The sequence below is a fragment of the Atheta coriaria genome, unplaced genomic scaffold (assembly GCF_025399875.1).
Source record: "Atheta coriaria isolate IRGN ID8LTWV9N9 unplaced genomic scaffold, Caltech_Dcor_3.1 hic_scaffold_9_pilon, whole genome shotgun sequence".
In the NCBI taxonomy this organism is placed as follows: domain Eukaryota; kingdom Metazoa; phylum Arthropoda; class Insecta; order Coleoptera; family Staphylinidae; genus Dalotia; species Dalotia coriaria.
In genome coordinates, this window is record NW_027045451.1 from 2,475,434 (window position 1) to 2,497,230 (window position 21,797).

The 21,797-nt window shown below is 38.8% G+C and overlaps 3 protein-coding genes and 4 non-coding genes across 7 annotated transcripts; 4 read left to right on the forward strand and 3 right to left on the reverse strand.

The window, feature by feature from the left end:
- Positions 1 to 1,684: 1,684 nt before the first annotated feature.
- TRNAR-CCU (transfer RNA arginine (anticodon CCU)) lies at positions 1,685 to 1,757 on the reverse strand. Its single transcript has one exon. It is a non-coding gene; the product is annotated as a tRNA-Arg (tRNA).
- Positions 1,758 to 3,192: 1,435 nt separating this feature from the next.
- Positions 3,193 to 4,317, forward strand: LOC135799001 (uncharacterized). Its single transcript, XM_065312012.1, has 2 exons — positions 3,193 to 3,349; positions 3,406 to 4,317. The coding sequence occupies exons 1-2, from the start codon at positions 3,335 to 3,337 to the stop codon at positions 4,201 to 4,203; spliced, it is 813 nt and encodes a 270-aa protein (XP_065168084.1). The 5' UTR covers positions 3,193 to 3,334; the 3' UTR covers positions 4,204 to 4,317.
- Positions 4,318 to 12,002: 7,685 nt separating this feature from the next.
- On the forward strand, positions 12,003 to 12,074 carry TRNAT-UGU (transfer RNA threonine (anticodon UGU)). The gene has a single exon. It is a non-coding gene; the product is annotated as a tRNA-Thr (tRNA).
- A 529-nt stretch (positions 12,075 to 12,603) lies between these two features.
- LOC135799228 (uncharacterized) lies at positions 12,604 to 20,488 on the forward strand. Its single transcript, XM_065312244.1, has 12 exons — positions 12,604 to 12,846; positions 14,313 to 14,382; positions 14,457 to 14,768; positions 15,736 to 15,895; positions 16,871 to 16,954; positions 18,462 to 18,595; positions 18,667 to 18,803; positions 18,864 to 19,018; positions 19,097 to 19,175; positions 19,246 to 19,408; positions 19,476 to 19,662; positions 19,722 to 20,488. The coding sequence occupies exons 1-12, from the start codon at positions 12,830 to 12,832 to the stop codon at positions 19,919 to 19,921; spliced, it is 1,698 nt and encodes a 565-aa protein (XP_065168316.1). The 5' UTR covers positions 12,604 to 12,829; the 3' UTR covers positions 19,922 to 20,488.
- On the forward strand, positions 13,589 to 13,660 carry TRNAT-CGU (transfer RNA threonine (anticodon CGU)). The gene has a single exon. It is a non-coding gene; the product is annotated as a tRNA-Thr (tRNA).
- On the reverse strand, positions 13,798 to 13,869 carry TRNAT-UGU (transfer RNA threonine (anticodon UGU)). The gene has a single exon. It is a non-coding gene; the product is annotated as a tRNA-Thr (tRNA).
- A 65-nt stretch (positions 20,489 to 20,553) lies between the features above and the next one.
- Positions 20,554 to 21,722, reverse strand: LOC135799230 (uncharacterized). The gene is made up of 5 exons (XM_065312245.1): positions 21,601 to 21,722; positions 21,319 to 21,514; positions 21,042 to 21,179; positions 20,832 to 20,966; positions 20,554 to 20,770 (listed from the first exon to the last, which is right to left on the reverse strand). Exons 1-5 carry the CDS (start codon positions 21,611 to 21,613, stop codon positions 20,650 to 20,652), a joined length of 603 nt encoding a protein of 200 aa, XP_065168317.1. The 5' UTR covers positions 21,614 to 21,722; the 3' UTR covers positions 20,554 to 20,649.
- Between the last annotated feature and the right edge of the window lie 75 nt (positions 21,723 to 21,797).

The window sequence follows — 21,797 nt, forward strand, 5'->3', positions numbered from 1 at the left end:
TTCAATGCTGTCGTCCGAGACATTCGGTCACATTTCGCATAAATTGCGACGCGGCGCCCAAAGCAAGAGCGCAATTTATTTGATGGCTGACTCCACTCACCCAAAATGACGAAAAAATTGTGCCTCGCATTACACACACCCAACTAATTCCACATTAGTCACGCCCAATAAAAACAAATTCTCAAATTTGTGGTTAGTGTTAAATTAGGTTATGTGTGCAAATTGATTGTTGGGTTGCATACAATTACATTACCGCAGCGCCACACAGGTCCCGTTTTTAATTTCAGCCGTATGCACTTTGCGCAAAAACCAAAAATGATAACGTGTTGCGTGGAAATTATGAGCCGAGCCGTTTGTTCGCACTTTGAGTTAATTCCACACTATTCCGCGCGGTGTGGACGCATTGTTTTATTGCAATTCTTCCTGGTATGATACGAGCGGGTCGCGCGCGAGTGCGCGCCGCACGGCATCGCATTAAGTGCAAGATCGAAACGAAGTCGATAGATAATTTTGTTTGTTATTAACGCCGAGTGGTAATGTGGTAATGGTCCCGTAACAATCGATGACGCCTCGGTCGTTCGTGAATGATGTGTTCGCGCTACGTTTTGCACACGCCGCTTGATCTCGTTGCGTTCGCCGAGGAAAATTGTAAAATAAATGTGTGTACATTACACATCTACGTCTACAAAATTACAAAGTGTTCCCATAATCCACAGATTATTTCATTGCTTTCATTGCATTAACTTAAATATTATATTAATATTTATATTAAATAAGTTGATTTTGCTTTGATTTCTATAGATTTTTTGGTTGTTAAAATTTGGTTATGTATGAATCTGTGTGTTTTCATTGTTTGAAAAAGGTTAGAACACCCTGAATGATTAGTAAGCGGCAAAAGGTTCCCAACACGATTTTGTAAAACCATCCTCCTCGCAAAGTTTAGCTTAACGCTGCTGTTTTCTTCGTTTTCTCATCGCATCGCCAGATATCAAGCGTTTTTCTTTCGCGCAGAGAGACTTTGGCACATCTCCGGCAGCAACCGGTCGAATGGTGAAACAAAAAGAGGAAATTAAAAGCTTCGCCTAGGCGAATCAAACGCACGCTCGCCTACTCACTCGCCTAGGTCGATCGATTACTTATATTGTTGCATTCACTGTCGAATCATCATCGCGTTTTAATTCCACACGATTGCGCAATGCGAAATGCACGTGCTTAGAAAAACACCTAATGCGCCACGAACGCACATCAAAGTCAGGCGGTTATTTATATGGGATGGGAAAACTATAATGTTCTATTGATGAGAAGGTGGATGAGCAAATAGCGTTCGACAACTATGTATGCGAAGCAAAAGCAAAGGGCTCGCGTTCGGCGCTTATCAAATCTTCGCCTGCGCTGATCCCCATTTGTTGTGAAATGAGGAAACTGCGGTGCTTCGAGGTACTTGCACAAATAGGAAACAAATCATAGTGATTTTCAGCGCGCGCATAAACAATGTGTTTGCAGCGGACCTTTAAAATGGCCTATAATTCATACTTTTGTCGTGCGCCGGCTATATATTCCTGGGATGTTTTACGAGATCGGACTGGTTCATCTGTTTGAGAAATTACTAAATTCAAATACCAACAATACCGCATGATACAACAATGTAAATATTTTCAAACAACAAAAAGCAAAAAATTCAGCTTACCCCTGGTGGGACTCGAACCCACAATCCCCGGCTTAGGAGGCCGATGCCTTATCCATTAGGCCACAGGGGCGGTAGTATTCCACCCCTAAATACCCTCACATAAACAAAATTTAATTATAAATTGTCCTAGTTTATCACTACATTGATGTTTCCACGCGACGCATATATTGATTCCGAAGTTACGGGAGTGTTGATGGACATTCCAGCGCAAAAGTGGAAATTATACGCGCACGATTTCATCCGGTGTGCGCTGATTTGGAACACGTTCGGACGTACGGTTCCTTCGTCCGCTTCGCGCACCATTTTCCCGCAAACGGCGGCATTTTTCTCGGCTTTCTTTCGCATTAAAATATCATAAGTCCGCAAGACATCGGGACGTTAGATCTAACTGAGTAACGTCGAGCAATTTTCCCATATCATCACGTCCGCGAGCGCAAGAAACGCGCGTGCATCCCACAACTCAAACACTGCGGATTCATTTATCATTTCGCGAAATAAAGAAGTCGGCCGATGACAAATCGCGCTCGAAATCAATTGGTCAAATGCGGTAGTTGCATGCGTTACGTAACGACACGATGATGGTCGATCAAGGCGTGCGCAACAAAAGGGACGATGGCCATTGTCGTGAACAGCGTTCGTTGAAGCTGTGTTGTGTTGTTGTTGGATGTAAGTGCGGTAAGTGTGCGCGGGCGACGATTAATGATCGTGGCGTGTCTGGACTGCGGCGGCGGCGTCTCGGTCGCACGTTCATCTCGCGATGAAGTTTTTGCATTCTTGTATTCATTCCGCGTCGTCGTTACTCAAATCTGCGATACCGATCGCAATTATTTCCGCGTAAATCAATTATTTTATAGCTATCGGAATGACAAACATACAAATGTACATAATTTGTTTAACTTGATTCGACAGTTAGTTGTTGGAATTCTTGGAATAACCAAAGATTTATTATTATTGGATTTTATCTTTTTTAATTATATATTGAACTACAGGATCTATCAGAAATAAAAAAAGGTTATTCCCCGATTATTGAATACTATGAATTATTTTTGCGTTTTTTTTTTAGTTTCAAAATATTCGAGTGACGTTGATGTAATGTTTTTATTTATATTTTATTGACCTCATGTTATTACATTCACGCGAAGGCCAAAATTTTATTCCTAATAACCTATCACCTCTTAGTCGATATTCAATATAATTATTAGTTTAATTACGTGTTTACTAACAAATTGATAACAATAATTTCCTAATACAGGGTTTCTTTTAATTCTAATATTGTAATATAAATTAATTTTGTTATTGTGAGGTAATATAAATGAGATAATGACGTTAATATTGTGGTTATTAATAAAGTAATGTCTTGTTTTTTAAATTATCTTCTTATTTCTATGGGTCTAGACAACAAAAGATGATGTATTAATGAATTGATTTGTGGTTTGTAGTGAATTGACTGTATCTAATTAATTTGTCTCCCGTTAATTTTTTTTCTTGCAGAAATGAGATAAATTCTGAAAACCTGTTTCGCCCCGGGTCAAAACGTAGTCCGATAATATTTGTAACGTAATATCTGTGGGTATAAATAGTCCACGGATTGTAAAATACGAATCAGTTGATGGTTACTATTTGTTGAATGATTTTATGGCCTGAGAAATGGCTAAATTGCTGGTAAGTTAATAGAAAACTGTTTGTGATTTTTTGATGTTGATATTTTTTGTTTGTAGATTGTTTTACTAGTGGCTGTGGTCGCAGTTCATTGCGTTCCATATGGAGGAGGTTATGGAGGTGGTGGATATGGCGGAGGCGGCGGTGGAGGAGGAGGATTTAGTGGAGGCGGCCATAGTGGAGGATTAGGAGGTGGTTTTGGAGGCGGTGGGCATGGCGGCGGACTTGGAGGAAGCGGAGGACATGGTGGAGGCTTAGGAGGCGGCGGTGGACATGGCGGAGGCCTGGGAGGTGGTCTTGGCAGTGGTGGTGGTCACGGAGGAGGTCTTGGCGGTGGCGGAGGACACGGAGGAGGTCTTGGCGGTGGCGGAGGACATGGAGGAGGTCTAGGTGGCGGCGGTGGACACGGCGGAGGTCTTGGAGGTGGTGGTGGACATGGCGGAGGCCTTGGAGGCGGTGGTGGTCATGGCGGAGGCCTTGGAGGAGGCGGAGGTCATAGTGGAAACCTAGTTGGAGGCGGTGGTCACGGAGGTGGCCTTGGAGGTAGCGGTGGACACGGTGGAGGCCTTGGTGGAGGACACGGAGGAGGACTAGGAGGCGGCGGCGGTCAAGGAGGAGGCTTTGGAGGAGGCGGCGGTGGCGGACATGGCGGTGGACATGGCGGCGGAGGACATGGTGCCATTCATTTCGATGATGATGACTTCGGAGGTGGTGGCGGCCATGGAGGTGGCGGTCATGGAGGCGGAGGATTTGGCGGTGGACATAGCGGAGGACACGGTGGCGGTGGACATAGCGGAGGACACGGTGGCGGCGGATACGGAGGCGGACATGGTTCATATGGTCATCATCATTATTAATTAAGATACTTATCAATCATAAAATAGAAATATTGTGATTTGCGGTTGTGAATGTGATTGCTTCCTTATATGCAACAACGCGGTTGAAGGAAATAAATATTTTTGAGTATAAAACGTGTAAATTTACTAATTATTATTACAAAAACGACTAATTGTGAAAATATATGATGATATTTTAATGATATTCCCAAAATGATGCATTCTTCCTTCTTATAACCAGAAATAATCATCACTAACGGATGTAGTGATAAACCAAAATAACTTTTCAAGATCATGCGTTAATGAAGCAAGCAAAGTCAGTGTTACTTTGTGTAAAACACTTCAAAAAATGACAAATGTAATTGTATTGTGACCACGCTCAATTTCTGACAATGTTCATATATAATTTAATTCATAACAAGCAGTCTACGCAATGATAAATCGTGAGAATGGCGAAAACGCACCGTTTACATTAGATACGTGGCAGCGATGATCTTTTGCTACCCTTTCAGCGCAGAACGAACGAACGTGTTCGCTCGCTTACCGTACAACAAGTCTAACAAGTGCTTCGGTTTTATTTTATTTTTGACGTTGTTTTGCTTGGGACTTATGAGTAAATACTTACCTGCGTATGCAAAGTCTCGTTTTTCTTGTTCCATGTGACACAACGCAACGGTGAACGAGTGGAAAAGGCACGTTTATTTATTGCTGCTTCCACGCTTCCAGCGGCGCGCGGTGACATGTTGTGACAAAAGCGAAAATGATGATGATAAAAAAAAATGAAAAAGAAGAGTGCACTTCACTGTATACGCACGTCGCGCTCGTGTACAATGCGTGTGTGCATCTCTATGAAGTTGTCGCATAATTGTTACGCGTTAAACGCGTTAAACCCCATCATCAACGTTCGTTTTCATTGTTGCGCCAACACAATGCACTTGCACTTGCACATAACCTAAAAATCACACATTTTTTTAAGTTATTGCTTAGTGAAGCAAAGAAGACAACAAACACAATTTATACAAACACAATCTATACTAAGATTTATATATAATTTGTTAGTACTTACAGTTATAAATAAAGATGTAAAGTTTATATTGTTGTATTGAAGCAATATTTAAAGAAAACTATGAAAACGTTTTAAAATTGAAAATCACTCTGGTGTATAATGGGTTGCATTCTCTGCCAAGGTTCCGCACACACCGTATTCAAATTCTCATGGCGTGATTCTTGAAGCAAGCAGTCGTAAATTTAAAGAGCTCACCGATTAGCAAACCGATATGTAATTAATTAAGATCGCCAAATACTGATTAAATAATTAAACACACCACGAAACAAAATAATTACATTTGGGTTAAGGTCGCGCCAGAAGAGCGCACCGCGCTTGCGAAAAAGTGATGTGCACGGCAAGTAAGTGTACAAAATCGAATATCCATGAAATTAATAACACAACATCGCAACAGCCATCACGACGAGTGGCATTAAATGCGTTCATAATTAGCGGACAATGTGACATGCAGATAAGGCATCTTTATACTTATATTTTGTCACAACTTGTATGTAAGTGAAACGCTGACAGTTATGTCAGTTTAATAACTCGAGAAATAGCTCAAACTCAACAAATCACGATTGAATTAGATGCAACCGAGCGATAAACTAAATAATAAGAGGTAATAATAAACATCGCATCTTTGACCTTGCTATACGTCTTCTTCGTCGTGTTCTTCGGCGATTGTTGCGTTCGCAAGCAACAACGATGGATGTTGGATGACCTCTTCGATTTCCTGCAGTCTTCTTCGTGTGGTCTTTGAAATTTTGATTTGTTGCATGTCAATCATTAGTCGGAACGCTCAATGCCCCGTTCTTTTCTCGCTCGCTCGGCGAAAATATTATAGACATTAGATGCGGCCTCTCCCTATCAATCGCAATTCATTGCGGTGTGTTTAACAATTGTTTGCGAACGTGATTGCGAGAATACGTACAACATAAGTAATTATTTTGTATTGATCATCAATTTATAAAACATTTGAAGGTTAGATAATGTTATGACATTTGACAGAATTGACATTTTTTGACAGTTTTGACAGTTTTGATGTCATTTATTGATGTTGCGTTTCGAATTTCAGCGGGACAAATTGTTTATTACTTAATACCATGTGACGGATAGGAAAACAAGTAAAACAACACGATATTTGACGCGCAATGACAAAAAAGACAAGAAAATAAAGTCGCCCATCAACGTTAATTCATTATAAACGGTCGTCATTGTCGTCAAGTGATGACTTCGTAATGGATACTGTTATCCGACGGTATGCTGCGCACCGTCTTGAAAATGTCTCTAAATGTTGTAAAACGCCGGGTTCCGGAAGTGATTAGAACGCGCGCTGTATGCCCACTAGTGTTACAAAATGATTACCAGCGCATAATTCGGTTACACACATTCGACACGCGGCCGCGTAATAAATAGCTGAAGAAGCGTTATATTATATTATTTACGAGATATATAGGTTTGTAAAAGTTAACAATAAAATTTAAGGACATTCAGGTAATAAAAAAACAACTCGAAATGAAATGCGCGCACCGTTACATATACGTTGATTAATTCGTTAATTAATTTGTGTAATTTCCATATAGTTACCTATCATCAAGTTAAAAAGTAACAATGGGAGCAATTTGTATTGTTAAATCATCAAACAAAATGTTATTAAATCAATTCGAATGAGGTCTAGGTTTTGCACCATATTTTCATGTTTTGTTTGTGGTTACAAGGTTTCGCAATTAAAAATTTTTTAATTCGTGCATAAAATTTTATGAAAGCATTACACTCTTTTTTTTTCCTAATTAGAAATCGAGTGTGAAGCGCATTGAGAACTCATTTTCGCAACTTTCCCATTGAAACTTGAATTTTTTCAATTTTATGTCGATAAAAAAAGCGCAAGGCACAAAAGTGCATTACAATGTTATTACCGCACATTGCCCACACATCTACATCTTGGTTGGCTTGCATGTGTGTGGCATGCGCATCTGGACGATTTAAAGAGGAACGCCACATCTCGGCTGTTCAATGCAATTACTCTGCAATCAAAGCGCAAAATCGAAATCGATTGCAATTGTCGCCAGCGCGTGTGGTGTGGCGAGGTGATGTGGCGTCAAGAGGAATGAGAGCACGGCGTGCATTATTGAATATCTTCGAGCAGCGACGCCAAGAATTCCCATTTTGCGCCCAAACGACGACGCGCTTTTCAATTAATCTAACGAGTGTCTGTGTGTATGCACGCAGCGGTGCGAATGTGCGAGCAATGTGCCGGCGCGCATTCAAATCGAATGCAGCGTGCGCAACGAAATGTGTATTACAACTATACCGACAGATGACTGATAGATGCGTTCTCGTCGGCGTTTTCAATGTGGGAAAATAAAAAACAACGACAAATGCGTAACAGACTATGAGGACTACCAGCGACCATCGACTCGTCACAGCCTGATGGCGATATTCAGAAAACAAACTTCAGAAATTACGGTTTTTGATGAAAAAAGGGCAAAATTTTCAAAAATCAATGAAGAAAATGGTAATACAATGAAAAACATAAACAAAAATGCCTTATTTTAGCTTAAAATAATGGAAAAAGAGACAAATGTATGTTTTTTGTCAATATAACCTTAAAACAACGCAAAAATTTAAAAAAATGTGACAAAAAACGAGAAAAATTTGTTAAAAAAGTTTAAAAAACATTAAAGAAACAAATTTGTGTGATGATTAACAAAAAATTTGATTCAATTTACTGTTTCTTTTGAACATAACCTTTAAAATAGCTCAAAATGTTCAAAACTAACCTAAAAATATAATTTTGTACCACACATAACCTAAAATAACAAAAAAAAGTGTAACATTTATCGTTTTCTGTGAAAATACTTTCAAAGTTGTTTTTTGCTTTCAGAGTTATGTAAAACATCGGTTGTGGAACATAGCAAACCGTCGACAAGTCCACCTAATAATGGCAATTCGCCGCACTAAAACGATGTTTGCCATCGTGATGGCCGAGGCCGGCGGACGTCCTCATCGTCCACATCGCAACATCGTACCAAACCGTTGCGTTGGCTTCAGATCTATACGCGCATTTAAATCAAATCATATGCTCTTTCTGTACCCTGTGCCGTTGCGTCGCATTGTTGGGCTCGTCGATCGCGAAATAACGAACCGGAGTAGCGCAACCAACAACGCCAACGAACCCAGCAGCAAATGTAACTTTGGTTGCGTGTACATCACTCTCATTGATTTGACCACGACGGCGACGACGCGCGCGCGCATCCACTGTTTGCACTAACGGTGTATATTTTTATTATTGTAATGGGTTTTAATCATGCAAATTATGCGTCAATTTGAATAACTTACCTGAAGAAATTTAATTTCAACAATTTTTAGACGTTTTATTGAAGAATATAATAAAATATTGTTGACATTTGACTTTTTTATGATTTATACTATCAGTTATTTGAAAAACATGCATTGTTTAAAGCCCTTTTGCACATAATGCACTCAAACAGCAATAAATCACACGCGCCGAGGGTTAAAAACGCGTGTTGACTGTAAAACACCAACAACACCATGCAAGTGCCAACTAGCGCAGTATTTATTCGTCGGTGCGTTGTGGAAAATTGCGCCGGGCGGGCGGGCGAACGAGTGTAACTCAATATCAAATAGTTCAGGCCTAAGTGCGCTTAAATCGTCGATTGGGGGCTGCGCGAGATCGCCGCGTGCGATGCTTTCGTCGTTCGGGTGTTCGATCTGATTTCGCACACTGGTGCAATATGTACCTACCTACACTTTATGTGCTGCTATTACTACCTTCCAACGCCGTTATTATAAACGTGTAATTACGGCGCATTTCACTTTTATAATTCTTTGCAATGTTTGCAAAAAACTTCAACGAAAAACCGCTTAGTTTACAATTCTTACACAAACAACACTTAAAAATCAAAAATTTATAAAGTAAATTATTCGAGTGTATAAAGTATAGTATTGTATTGGTATTAATCACTTGGTAGATAATGTAATATAAGATTTTTTCAAATTGTTTGTATTGAAAATTGAAGAATGAGTTTTTGATAACATGCTGTGTTGCATGGCGTCACGGAGCTGTGCGCCTACAACACACAAATCATCTAACTGCGGGAGGACGCGCGCGCAGCACTTACTTGCGCACGTTGCGAAAACGTATACGCCGGTGCTATATCTCTTCTTCGGACGCCTTCTTTTTGCGAAAACTATTGCAAAAAGTGTGTGCATTTCGTGTCCGCGCGCTTCTTGCTCTCGTTCCGCGGATTTTTCTGCTCATGCGGCGAACATTATAGATTTTTACATTGAATAAATAAAAGCCGCGGCAATCACATAACAATAAATTATACTTCACCCTGCCTCCTCTCTCTGCGCTGGGAATTCAAAGCTCAACACAACACAACTCTGGGAATACGAGTAAAATTGTTTAAACCATTTAAATCCCATGATTTATTACGTTTTACTTAAAAAATTAATACAATAAAATCGTGGAGACTAAAAATTAAAAATCAATTTGTCAGAAAGTCTAAACGTTGAAATTAGTTTTCGCGTTTGAAATTAAATTGTGCTCGCCCGGCATGCTGACAAAGTGTGTGAAATCATCATAATCTATTTAAACATTACACAAATCTCATTAATTTCCACGCGCATCTCGCTGAGCCATTGTTATACATCTTACAGCGTTTTGTGATTGTCAGTGTGTGTGTGTGGAGCGTTTGCAAAATTTCAGACAGTGAATATACGTTTGTACTTGCAAAACTGTCCGTTACACGATTCCATTCTTACACACGACGGTTGCACGTCCACGTCCGAGCTGGTTAATTGCGCGCTGCAATTGAGCATTGAACTTCGCTGAGCGTGTGCGCGAGATCGCAATTGTGCGCAAATTATTTACCGAAATGCACACGATTTTATCATTGAATCAAATGGCCAAACGCCTAATAATACCGCTGCACGCTGTGTACTGCGAATGCGATGAGATACAGAATCTCGGTCTCGTCCTTAAGCCATGTATAGTCAAGTCAACAAAAAAGATTACGCAATTTTACAGCCCTAGAGCTGTAAAAATGCAAAAATAAATTTTAAAGAGAACAAAATTCTGTTTTTTTTTTAATTTTAAAGCAAATTAATATCTGGGGTTGTTAAAAATTATGATACCAGGCCGGTAAAGATTTAACAGCCCTAGGGCGATACAAAAAAACTCTTTTTTTTTCATAAAATTTTCATTGAAATTTGCAAAAAAAATTGTTTTTTTGCACTTTGTCATTGTGTAACTCTTGTTGAATCAACTATAGAATCATCTGCAGTTGAAGTAGTAAACGTTTTAGCATTACCTGCCCTAGACGCCCGCAAATGATGCAAACTTTGGCGCTGGCGAGTGAGTCAGTGAGACAAAACGTTTCACCCAAAGACACACAAGAGCATCGTGGAACCGCGATGCGTTTTAAATCGCTGCGCTAACGTGTGGAAATCTCGCATTTTATCTAACGGACTATTCGTTTAGCTGACTTAGCAGACGGCAAGAAATTAGTTTGTTCCATCTTCAAATTGTTAACGCGTGACTACGACTTTTGCGCCGGTGTCCTACCCGGAATAGCAAGCAACTCAGCTTGTTTGTCCTTTGGCGATATTGTTGCAATGTCATTTTCGATTTCGCTAATGTCCCTGCACCGTGAAATGTCAAATTCAATTAAATATCTTCGAATGCAATGGAATATTTATATATTTTCTTCATTAGATAAATTAATTAATTGTGATGTGAAACTAAGCGCTGGTACATATTTTAATGTGGATGTTAACTCGTGTGCGCAATGCGAGCATCTCATTAAATCGAAGAACGGCAAAAAATGGGCGAGCATTAAGCACTTTGTCAAACACCGACGGCGCGCGATCATCATCAGCGTCCGCCAACAATGCGGCGAGTATTAAAGCATCTCTTCGGGATCTCAACGATCTCAACCTTTCCGCGGCTACCACAATAGTCCTTGTACTGTTATGATTCGCGCGAAACATCGCTCGTCATCTTTCTGCATACAACGCACATATATCTACAGAGAAATACGAGCTTTGCGTATTTCATGCATATCTACGCACTATTTTCAATAAAAATAAACTGCATATAAATTTTTATTAAAAAATTTCACTAGCAATTAAAACATAACCAATAAAATTATAAAAAAATGTATATTTGGTTGCCTATCTTACCGATTTTTTCTAAATATTTTCATTTTAATGCGGTCCTGTGTAAAATGTCTCACACAACGCAAAACATGTATACGTGCATAAATTGATCTTAATGATAATGCACATATACACCGATCGTGCGCCACAATGGCCTCCGAGATGCCATCGCAGATTTCTTTATGGTGCAACCCGCCTGCGTGTGTGCGTGCAATTGTGGTATAACAATCGATTAATAAACAAAATTCCATTTCCGGGTGTTGGAAAAAAGCGACGACTACCATCTACTTATGTAGATTAATCGCAGAAGCCAGATTCAATTTAATTATGATGCCGTATATTTGCATGTAATGTTTAATAATATCTAATGTTGCGGCTCCGTCACGGCGACTTTATTATTAGTTTAATAAAGCGACGCGCAGGCGGTGGTAATAATCTCGGCAGCGTTCGCTTTTATCTCATCCTGGAATAATTAATTAGCGATTTATTTGTTATTAATTTAATTGTTCAGGGAACTTTCTTCATTATCGTTTTAAAGGTGTTTAAATTGCACAGAAAGCAAAATTTAATATTTTTTTTAAAAATGTGGGCCTCTTTAGCTCAGTGGCAGAGCACTGGTCTTGTAAACCAGGGGTCGTGAGTTCAATCCTCACAGGAGGCAATAGTTTTTAAATTTTCAATTATAAAATTAATTTAAAATGTGAAATCTCACGTTTTTTTACGTTTTAAATTAAAAATTTGAGAAACAAAAGTAATTTTAGTTTTATTTGTTTATGTTTAATTCAACTTTGATGATTTCCTCTTGGAAAGCTCATCATTACACTCTACTAATTGCACGCAAGTGATGACAAATTTCGATTTCAAAAGGAACCACACCGCACACGCATTAACGTTCAATGCTAATGCATTGTTAATGCAATAATTAGGCAAACAAACAAAACAAGAACACAGGCAGAAGTAAGTAACACAAGATTGCAACCTAATGTCACGATTATTATTAATAAACATTGTGTGCGATGATAGCAAGCGTGATGTACGCGCGCACGACCAATGTCCTAGCGCAGAAAGCTTTGGTGGTGCTGCTCAAGAGCCTCTCTAGGATGGATGGCAGCCAGGCCGTGGCGGTTTTTGGCGGGGGCATATATCTAGTCCGGCGGTGCCGCTCCGGAATCACTCGCGTAAATCTTCGCGGTTTCCTCAAGAGGCGCAACTTTACTTAATCCGCTGCACTTTGAGCGTCGCATGCATCTCGCGCGGTGCGTTCGCGAAAAACACGACAAAAACAATTCAAACTTTTAAAACTCAAAAATAAAAAAAAAGATTTAATGTGTTTTAATCAGTGCGTGGACATGTGCTATCACAGTTAATAAATGTTGAACACAAAATAGTGCCTGAATATTGATTTTATCCGCTGTTATGGAATTCGCGATTAGGTAAGTCATAACTTTCACACAATAAATGTAATAAATGTAATAAATGTTAATTTGAATTTTAAATTGACCACTGCACACGCAAAGAAAGTTAAATAACACATTGATGTGTGTGTGTGTATGAAATACTTATGTGGTTTTTAATTAAATTATTTTTTACTTAAGTAGATTGCTCAAATGATAATTAAATAATGTTAAAATAGAAAACCGCGATTTGTCAATACGGTGAAACTTTTTATTCGGACGAACTTAATTATATCAATTACAAAATATTCGAATACTATATTTATTCTAAACAGATGTTAGATGTACTTGTGTACCGTAATAATAAATAATCTATATTAATTTATATGAATGAGTTGAGCACAATAAGTTTAACGTTTTTTTCTTTCTTATTATTATTATTATTATTATGATTTGGGAGTTGAATTTACATGTGAAGTATTTTACAATTGCTGGTTGTTGTCCCAAACGTGTCCCGTAAGGTTTAAACTATTTTCGACGAGTCAAGCTGCTGCAAACACACAAAAAAATTAAAAGTGATTACTCGCGCTACCTTTCCGCTTGTTAACGGCGCGAGGCGAACGCTCGCTCGCTTAGGGACAGCTTAAATCACAATAACCGCTCGAGTTTCAAGTCGCGCTTTTATAAATTACTGTTTACATTAGTTAAAAGGGATAATATATTATATTGTAATAATTGAAGGTTCTATAAATGCTTATATTTATGAGGGAGTGTATGTGTAGCCTCTTTAGCTCAGTGGTAGAGCACTGGTCTCGTAAACCAGGGGTCGTGAGTTCAAACCTCACAGGAGGCAATACTTTTTTTAATATAAAATTTTGAGTTTTTGAGGTTATTAAGATAAATTTTGAGTATTTTTTGAAATAATATTTTAAAATTTAAATTTTTGAAGAGGGTTGAATTGTAATAAATTTAAAAAAGTAAAAATTTAACTGCCTCCTGTGAGGATTGAACTCACGACCCCTGGTTTACAAGACCAGTGCTCTGCCACTGAGCTAAAGAGGCTGACATTAATATGCTACTTATGACACTACCTAAATTTCACGTTATATTACTCTACGGTGCATAGAAAAATTGATTTTTACTAGATATGCCCGCAATAATACATCGTAAACGTTGCGACGACTAGTTAATTACAAAACAAAAATGAAACTATAACTCGAGGACAACACTCTCGGCGACACTGTCGACAGTTCCGTTGAAACTCTTCTAACGGCGCTTTGTTCCGCCGTCATTAACTCGTTAGAAAATGTTAAAGAACGGAGAACACGACGATGACACCGCGCGAAAAATTCATTTCTACCACAACTGAGTATATATGAAACGTAAAATGTAAATTTAGGTCTAAAGTCGTGCCGCGGAAGGACGCGTACTACTTGTGTAGTGAAACCCATCGACGTTATCACAGCGCTCGGAAATTTATAACTCTCTCTGTGGTGTGTTCACAGCGGACGGACGCGAAGGTGCGCGCGGAAGTTGCTCCTGGTGATATTGATACTATCAACGACAGTGCCACATGTAAGTATCCATACCCACGGCGAGGATGTCCGCGCGTGGGAATTTAATTGGCGCTTTTTTTCTTCAATTTACAGTCGATTAGTGCTCAAGACGAGGAGGAGTCGAGTACGGAGGTGCAATATAGCGTGAGCAGTAGCACAAGTATTGACGTGGGTGCTGTCGGACGTAGTGCGGACACCGGTGGTGGTAGCGCCGGCAATGGCGGTGGTAGCATCATCGAAGACGTAAACAATGGTGGTTTAAACATCCCACACGATCCACAGGATGTTGTCGCATCTTCAACAACTACAAAAACAGCACAACTGCGACGTGCGCCCCCTGGTGTTGAGAAGAAACAAAACCTGACAAGGGAAGCGCTATCCCACGACGCCAGCGAACACGAATCGGTAACGTAGCAACTATTACACAATAATATAAATTCCAACGTGTATTCCCAGCGTAAAAAACAAAACCGACGTAATCGAATATTGAACAGTACGCAAATAAAAATTCATAACGCTGTAACAGTAAAAACGTTACAGGCTAACAGTTGCAAAACAGCTTCCTTGATGAGCGCTCGCTTACGTGCGCGCCGCACAAGAAAGTCTTTCTTCGGTGCCATAAAAGTGACATTAGACATTAGACACCGTCAGCTGGAACAGTATCACAACTGCTGCATTCATTGCCAGCGTTCAATCGCATCAAAACGAAACTAGTGCATTGCAATTCAAACAATTACATAATATATATTGGTTTGGTAGCTATTGAAGAAGTCTAGTAGGAACAAGTCTAGTGGAAATTCAGTAGTCGGCTTAGGTGTTTCTTGAAAGCGAAATTATGGTTATTAACCGGTGTGGAAATGCATTGCGTACGCGTAGAGCAAATGAAATGAAGACGTGTTGGGTAATTGGCAGTAAAGATGAAAAGTTAGATATTCAGTCAGGTGAAAAATTGGTGTTACATGATTTTTAAAATGATAATCAAAATAAAATTTATGTTTTTTTAAGGGTTTAAGAGTTTTCTAGCAATTTTTTGATAAATTTAAACATTTGACACAAAACTAACCTCAATTTTGAGTATATTACTATCAGTTTTAACCTATAATATATTTTTAAACTGGTTTTCATTAAAAAAAAAAGGAAATGTGAAATTTTAAGCAAAAAAAGTCTACAAAACACACTCAACAAGCGGAAATATAAAAGCGCCAAATCATTATGAGATAAAACCAACTAGAGCGCTTAGGATTGGAACGTCGTGCCGTACACGACGAAGAACTACAAAAGAACTAGTGCATTTATCATAACAAGTGTAACTTAATTTAATTCCACCTCAAACGCCTTGCAAGTTTCATTTTAATCGTGTCTCCATTTGAAGGTCGTGTTTATCGGTGAAGGCAACAACGGATACGTCCCTGTGCCACCCTTGAGACCGCGCCAGGACGAAGAAGAAGACGAAGACTGGCGTTTAACAACAGCTGTGGATACCTGGGATCGTGAATACCGCCGGTTTCGATTCAACACCACGCGCGTACAGCGTAAGTACATTTAATAACAAAGACATAATAACGATAATTAACGATTGGAAGCAGTAGCGAAGGCTTCGATTGTGCGCGGCTATTTTATGCGTTTGACGCCACTGAAAGTACGTCCGGTGACGCAAAGCCGTGATGTAGTAAGGCGTATTTGGTTCCGGTCAGGTGAGGTGGAAAGTGAGTAGCAGAGTGCTATGCTGCTAGTGACCACCAGGCGATCAGATAAGAAACGAAAATAAACGCATTCGTCGTGGTGCGCTGCTTCTTCGCCGTCCATCTTTGACCTACTTCTATGTGCGCGGCTATCATACAACTCACGCGCAGTATAAATTACTACTGAATGAAGAAGAGGACCACCGGCGCTGACGATGTGGCATTCCATTATGCGTAGCAATATGGCGAAATTTCGCGCGATTGTTACGCAACACCGGCAGTCATCCATCTTCTCGCAGACTATGCAACCGTACAACTCTTGTGTGCGCCATTTTTTGCTATTCAACGAGCTTTGGAATTAAGTACGACCTTCATCCTTGTACATTGCTCGACATTGTTTAGAAATCGACATGTGTTGACATATTACACTAATCTAACCTCAAATCTCACCTTCCGAAATGATAAAACTCGTTGAAAAATGTTTTAATTTGTTTTCTGGCGTTGATATTCACTTTTATTAATGATAACCTTCACTAACTATGCACCATTAGTGCTGGGAGAAGTAACAAAGCATTGCTGGACAGAAATAGATCAATTTGTGCGCTGCCGCGCCATCGGGCGGAAGCTTACAGTTAGACTCGCATGCGCCTGAAAACCCCTTGGAAAACCGTACATCTTCAGACCGTTAAAAACTGTCTCCGTTCGCAGCGTGATCATCATCACGTACAGAGCACCCGCTTTGCCATTGTGCCAGACGCACTAATGGCGCAATCGTAATCGTAATGAATGTCGGCGTTTATATTGTGCGCTGCCTTCGTTTTGCAGATATTGAAGCGGAATGCCAAGACGACTACATGAAAATACGCGTGGGGTTCAACGGATCCTTCACCGGGCTCGTCTACTCCGCAGGTGAGCACCATTTGTGCCTTACTTTTTCTTTCTTTCTTCTCGCCGCCGCCGCCACCGCATGGGAAATTTTACTTATGAGTAACAATACTGTATTTAAAATGTACTTACAAGCAAATTGCAATTTTGTGGAATTCCACTCACGGCAGATAAGATAGAATAATTTTTTCATCAAAATCAAAACTTTGATCTAAGATGAAATCGCAAATTCAAAGAAATAAATATCAATTCGAGCACATCACTCGAATAAATTTGATCATTGTGCACAATTAGTGTACCCGCTGGTAGCCTGGTCGTGCTTTACATTGTAGAATTCTTCAGCTCTACATCCGCACGCATACATCTCATGCGAATAAAGGCAACAATTAAATTGGAATACATAATCCGTTAAGATGAATTTCTCAATTCTACTGCGCGGATTTATTCATTGTGCTCGACGCAATCAGATGCTGTGCGCAAATGGCGCATTGTTGCAAACGAAGCATGCTGTCATTTCAATTCTCTAAACACACAATCGATAAGATTTAAAGCGTATCGCAGGTTGTTGCTTTTATAGATGAGTAAAAAACACACGTGCTTTTATTAAAATCGTCGACTGATAACCGTTACGCGTTTGCTTTTGCTTTCAAGTGGTTTATTAATGATTTAACGAGGTGCTTTTCAAGTATCTATCATTTGATTGCATCAGAACACTTTCGGAATTTACTGATAAATTAATATCAGTATGTAACTTGTTTGCGCTTAGTGATTCACTAATTGAGAAATTTATCAAATGATATCACAAAATTTCCATGAAATTTATAGATTCTTAACGTAATCATTGAACAATTAAAAAAAATTTATTTTAAAATTGAACAACATTTACTTTTTTGATGTTAGTAGCTGTCTGATGAAGAGATTAACAAGACGAATACTATAATTATGTGGTACTACACTTCCAAAATGATACAAATTCACATTAAGACCTCATCTGTCATTTTTACACCTAAATACTGCGCCTGTCGTGTTTTAGCTTTGTAAAGTTACGGTTTTATGATTGTATTGCAATTAGTCTTGCACTTGCACTCACAGAAGGCATTTTCCGACACCCACGCTATTTCTATTTATCACTGTCATAATAAAACTCTTCTTCTTCTCAAAACTAAAACAAAACAAAAAAATCATAATTTTTTGGTTATGTTTTCATATTGCTAGGTTATAACTCAACCTAAAATTCTTCTAGATAAAATACCCGTCGTGATGGTTTATTGTTTTGCTTAAACAGCAAAAAATGTTTAACTGGTTTACATTTACCGTAAATATTTGTAATGCGTTTTTGTGATGCTCTTCTTAGTAATAACATTAGCGACAGTATGCGAATAACGGCGGTCGCGTATCATGCTTGATTGATTCAAATTATTGGATTGTGCAGCGCAGCGAATTGCATCGTTTTTAACTGTTAATTAACTCGGTTAGGACGATCGGAAATGCATGAAATAATAATTGATTTGTTTCGGTGATTTCTGTTTAGGTTATGCATATGATCCGGATTGTATGTACATTAATGGCACTGGCCGAGATTACTACGAGTTTTACATTCAATTAAATCGATGTGGTACCCTGGGCAAAAACACCCATAATGAGGATAACAGAAAATCACCGACTGTAAGTGTCATAATTATCTTAATTAGATTTTAATTAGAAATTCAACAAAATGTGTTTTATTTTTTCGGTAGAAAAACTTCATGTGGAATACTGTGACGGTTCAATACAATCCTTTGATTGAAGAGGAGTACGATGAACATTTTAAGGTTACATGCGAATATGGTTATGATTTTTGGAAAACAGTCACTTTTCCTTTCTTGGATGTAGAGTAAGTAATTTTAGGTTATAATATTACAGCTCCTTGATTTTTATTTTTGAATATTTAAAGGGTTGCTACTGGTAATCCTGTGGTGTTTACCTTAACACCTCCGGAATGCTACATGGAAATCCGGTATGGTTACGGAACGCAAGGAAATCGCGTTACAGGACCCGTACGCGTCGGAGATCCCTTAACTTTAATAATTTACATGCGTAGCAAATACGGTAGGTTACATATTCCTGTAATTCTGAATAGGCAACCAAATAAACACTTTTAAAATATATATATAAATATATTCCTAGATGGTTTTGATATCGTCGTCAACGATTGCTACGCTCACAATGGCGCCACAAAGAAAATTCAACTGATTGATGAGTACGGGTAAGCTACCAGAACCAAAAACAAACAAATAAAACACCCGAGTGTGTGATTAAATGATGTGTTTCATTAGGTGTCCCGTGGACGACAAACTAATATCACGCTTCAGAGGCTCGTGGTCCGATAGCGGTGTCTACGAAACGCAGATTTTCGCATACATGAAGACGTTCAGGTTCACCGGCTCCCCAGCGCTGTACATCGAATGCGACGTGCGGATGTGCCACGGCCGGTGTCCGGTAATTAATCACATCTATTATATTCACGTGTGGCACAATGAAGCATGACTAATGAACGTCTTTGCAGTCGCAACCGTGTCACTGGCGCAATATTAAGAACACGCGTAAGCGGCGCGCCATCGACGGGCAGACTTCGGCCGCGACGGCGACGACGACACAATCGTCTTCTTCGCTATCGGAGAACGTGAATCTGTTCCAATCGCTGCGCGTGCTGCAAGAGGGCGAAGACGACGCCGAACGAAACTCAACAACCAGTAAGTGGATTTAAAAATAAACCTGATATTACTATAATACTGATGAATATTTATTACAGATGCGTACCGAGATCCAAATTCGGTGTGTATTAAAACAGGGTGGTTTTCCGCTTTGTTAGCACTTGGTGGTGTTGCAATGTGTTTGCTAGGTGGCGCGCTGCTCGCCACGTGCACACGGTTGAAACGTTCGGCCATCGACAAGGTACTATCGAGCGGCCATTTTGACGGTTACATGAACCACAAGGGCTCAATTAATTAAAGCTCGCTGCGGCTTACAATCATCATTCATCCGACTGAAATCATCTGCGTGTGCGTATTGCGCTCGAGCGCAGTGTTGTCACTTGAAGCGTGAATTGGTTTCGCGTGCGCTGAATCGAGACACATGTTCGATTTCGTTTTGGTTCAGTTGGTAAATCATTATATTAGGACGCTACTCGTGTAACGATTTAACTAGGTTTATGTGTTTTGCGAGTTTTGTTAAACTCATGGCTAGACGGATAATCGCTGAACGCACGTTCATGGATGATTCGTTTATAAATCAAAACGATTTCGATTCGGTTCTTTGAACGAAAGAGTAAATATAAACAACTCCTCCTGAATGTGCGAGACGTGTACGGCGATTATTACACCCTCCAAGTGGTTTGACTTCATTTCAATGTATTCTCATAATAATGTAATCTTACTTATAGATCGTACGTGTATATAAGTTATTTATAGATTCTTTAATGATTTAGTTATAACAAGTGCAAGGGCAATACGTATGCCGCATTGAAAATCTCTAAAACTAAAACTATAAGTACTGCGAATAAAAACATTATCTACACAACATCCGCTCGTTTTATTTTCGCCAATATCACTTATCATTGTCAAGTATTTGCTCACACATTGCGATAGATATTAAAACATTTTTTTTATTATCGAAAGTTTACGTAACACATTTTGTATTTAAGTTATTGCAATTAAATGATAGTTGTATAATGAAATAAATTAATACATTTGAAATGCGCATAAAATTAGAGTCATTATAATGGAGCCGGATGTTAGAAGGACCCTCGGTGCACTGGCAGGATAGAAAATTCCTGTATCTTCACCATCATCTTTAATGCATCTGTGAAAACCAAAATATGAATAATCATATAATTAAGGGAGCAAAAGTGTGTTATTCTTACGATTCGCATGGTGCTATGTGATCTACGTTACAAGTCCATCCAATGGGACAGTATCCTTTCACATTATCCACGTAGACATCATCACCTTCACATCGCCAATTAATTTTATCCTTGTCGCAGACTTGAGCCTTGCATCTGAAACAAATCAATGAAATGAGAATGGATTCAGGCAACAAAATTATAATTAAATAAGACATAAACAGCACTTACGGCGTACAATCTGTTCCCTCGTCACATTCAGTATTTGCTGGACAAGCAAAGGTTTGAGAAAGGTCTGTTACAGTAAATCCCGTTTTATCTTTGATACACGTATAATCTAGGGTTGGCTTGCACCCCAATTCCACACAACTAAAATGTTAAAATTATGTTAATATAATATATTTCTTTATAGATATATATATATATATATATATATATATATCACCATCGTGCGTAATATATATATATATATATATATATATATACATAATACTTTTATAAAACTTACGGCTTATAACAAGGATCTAAGGGGGTTGATGGTAGATTCTCCTTCTCAAAATTACAAAAGGAATTTTCTGGGCATTCTACTTTTAAGCCGTAAAAATATGCATAGTTTGGGTGCTCTGGTTGGCAATGAAACACAGGGCAATCACCATTAACATTAACAATTTGAGTGCATGCCACTGCACAAATCACAATAACAGCTAAAAAGTAAAACGAAACATTTTATTACAATTGTCAAAATAAATTTAAATTTAAATTTAAATTTAAATTTATGGTATATAATTACTTTTGAACCACATGATCACTACACTTCAAAGAGTAATGCACACTCCTGCAACTTCGCGATTACGAGTATAACAAAACTATTCACATTTATAGTTGCGATATTTAAACATATCATAATCTTATCAATCAGCAATTTGAGCAATTTTTCTAGTATATATCTACTAGATTTTGTTATTTGAGAACTATTAAAAGTTTATT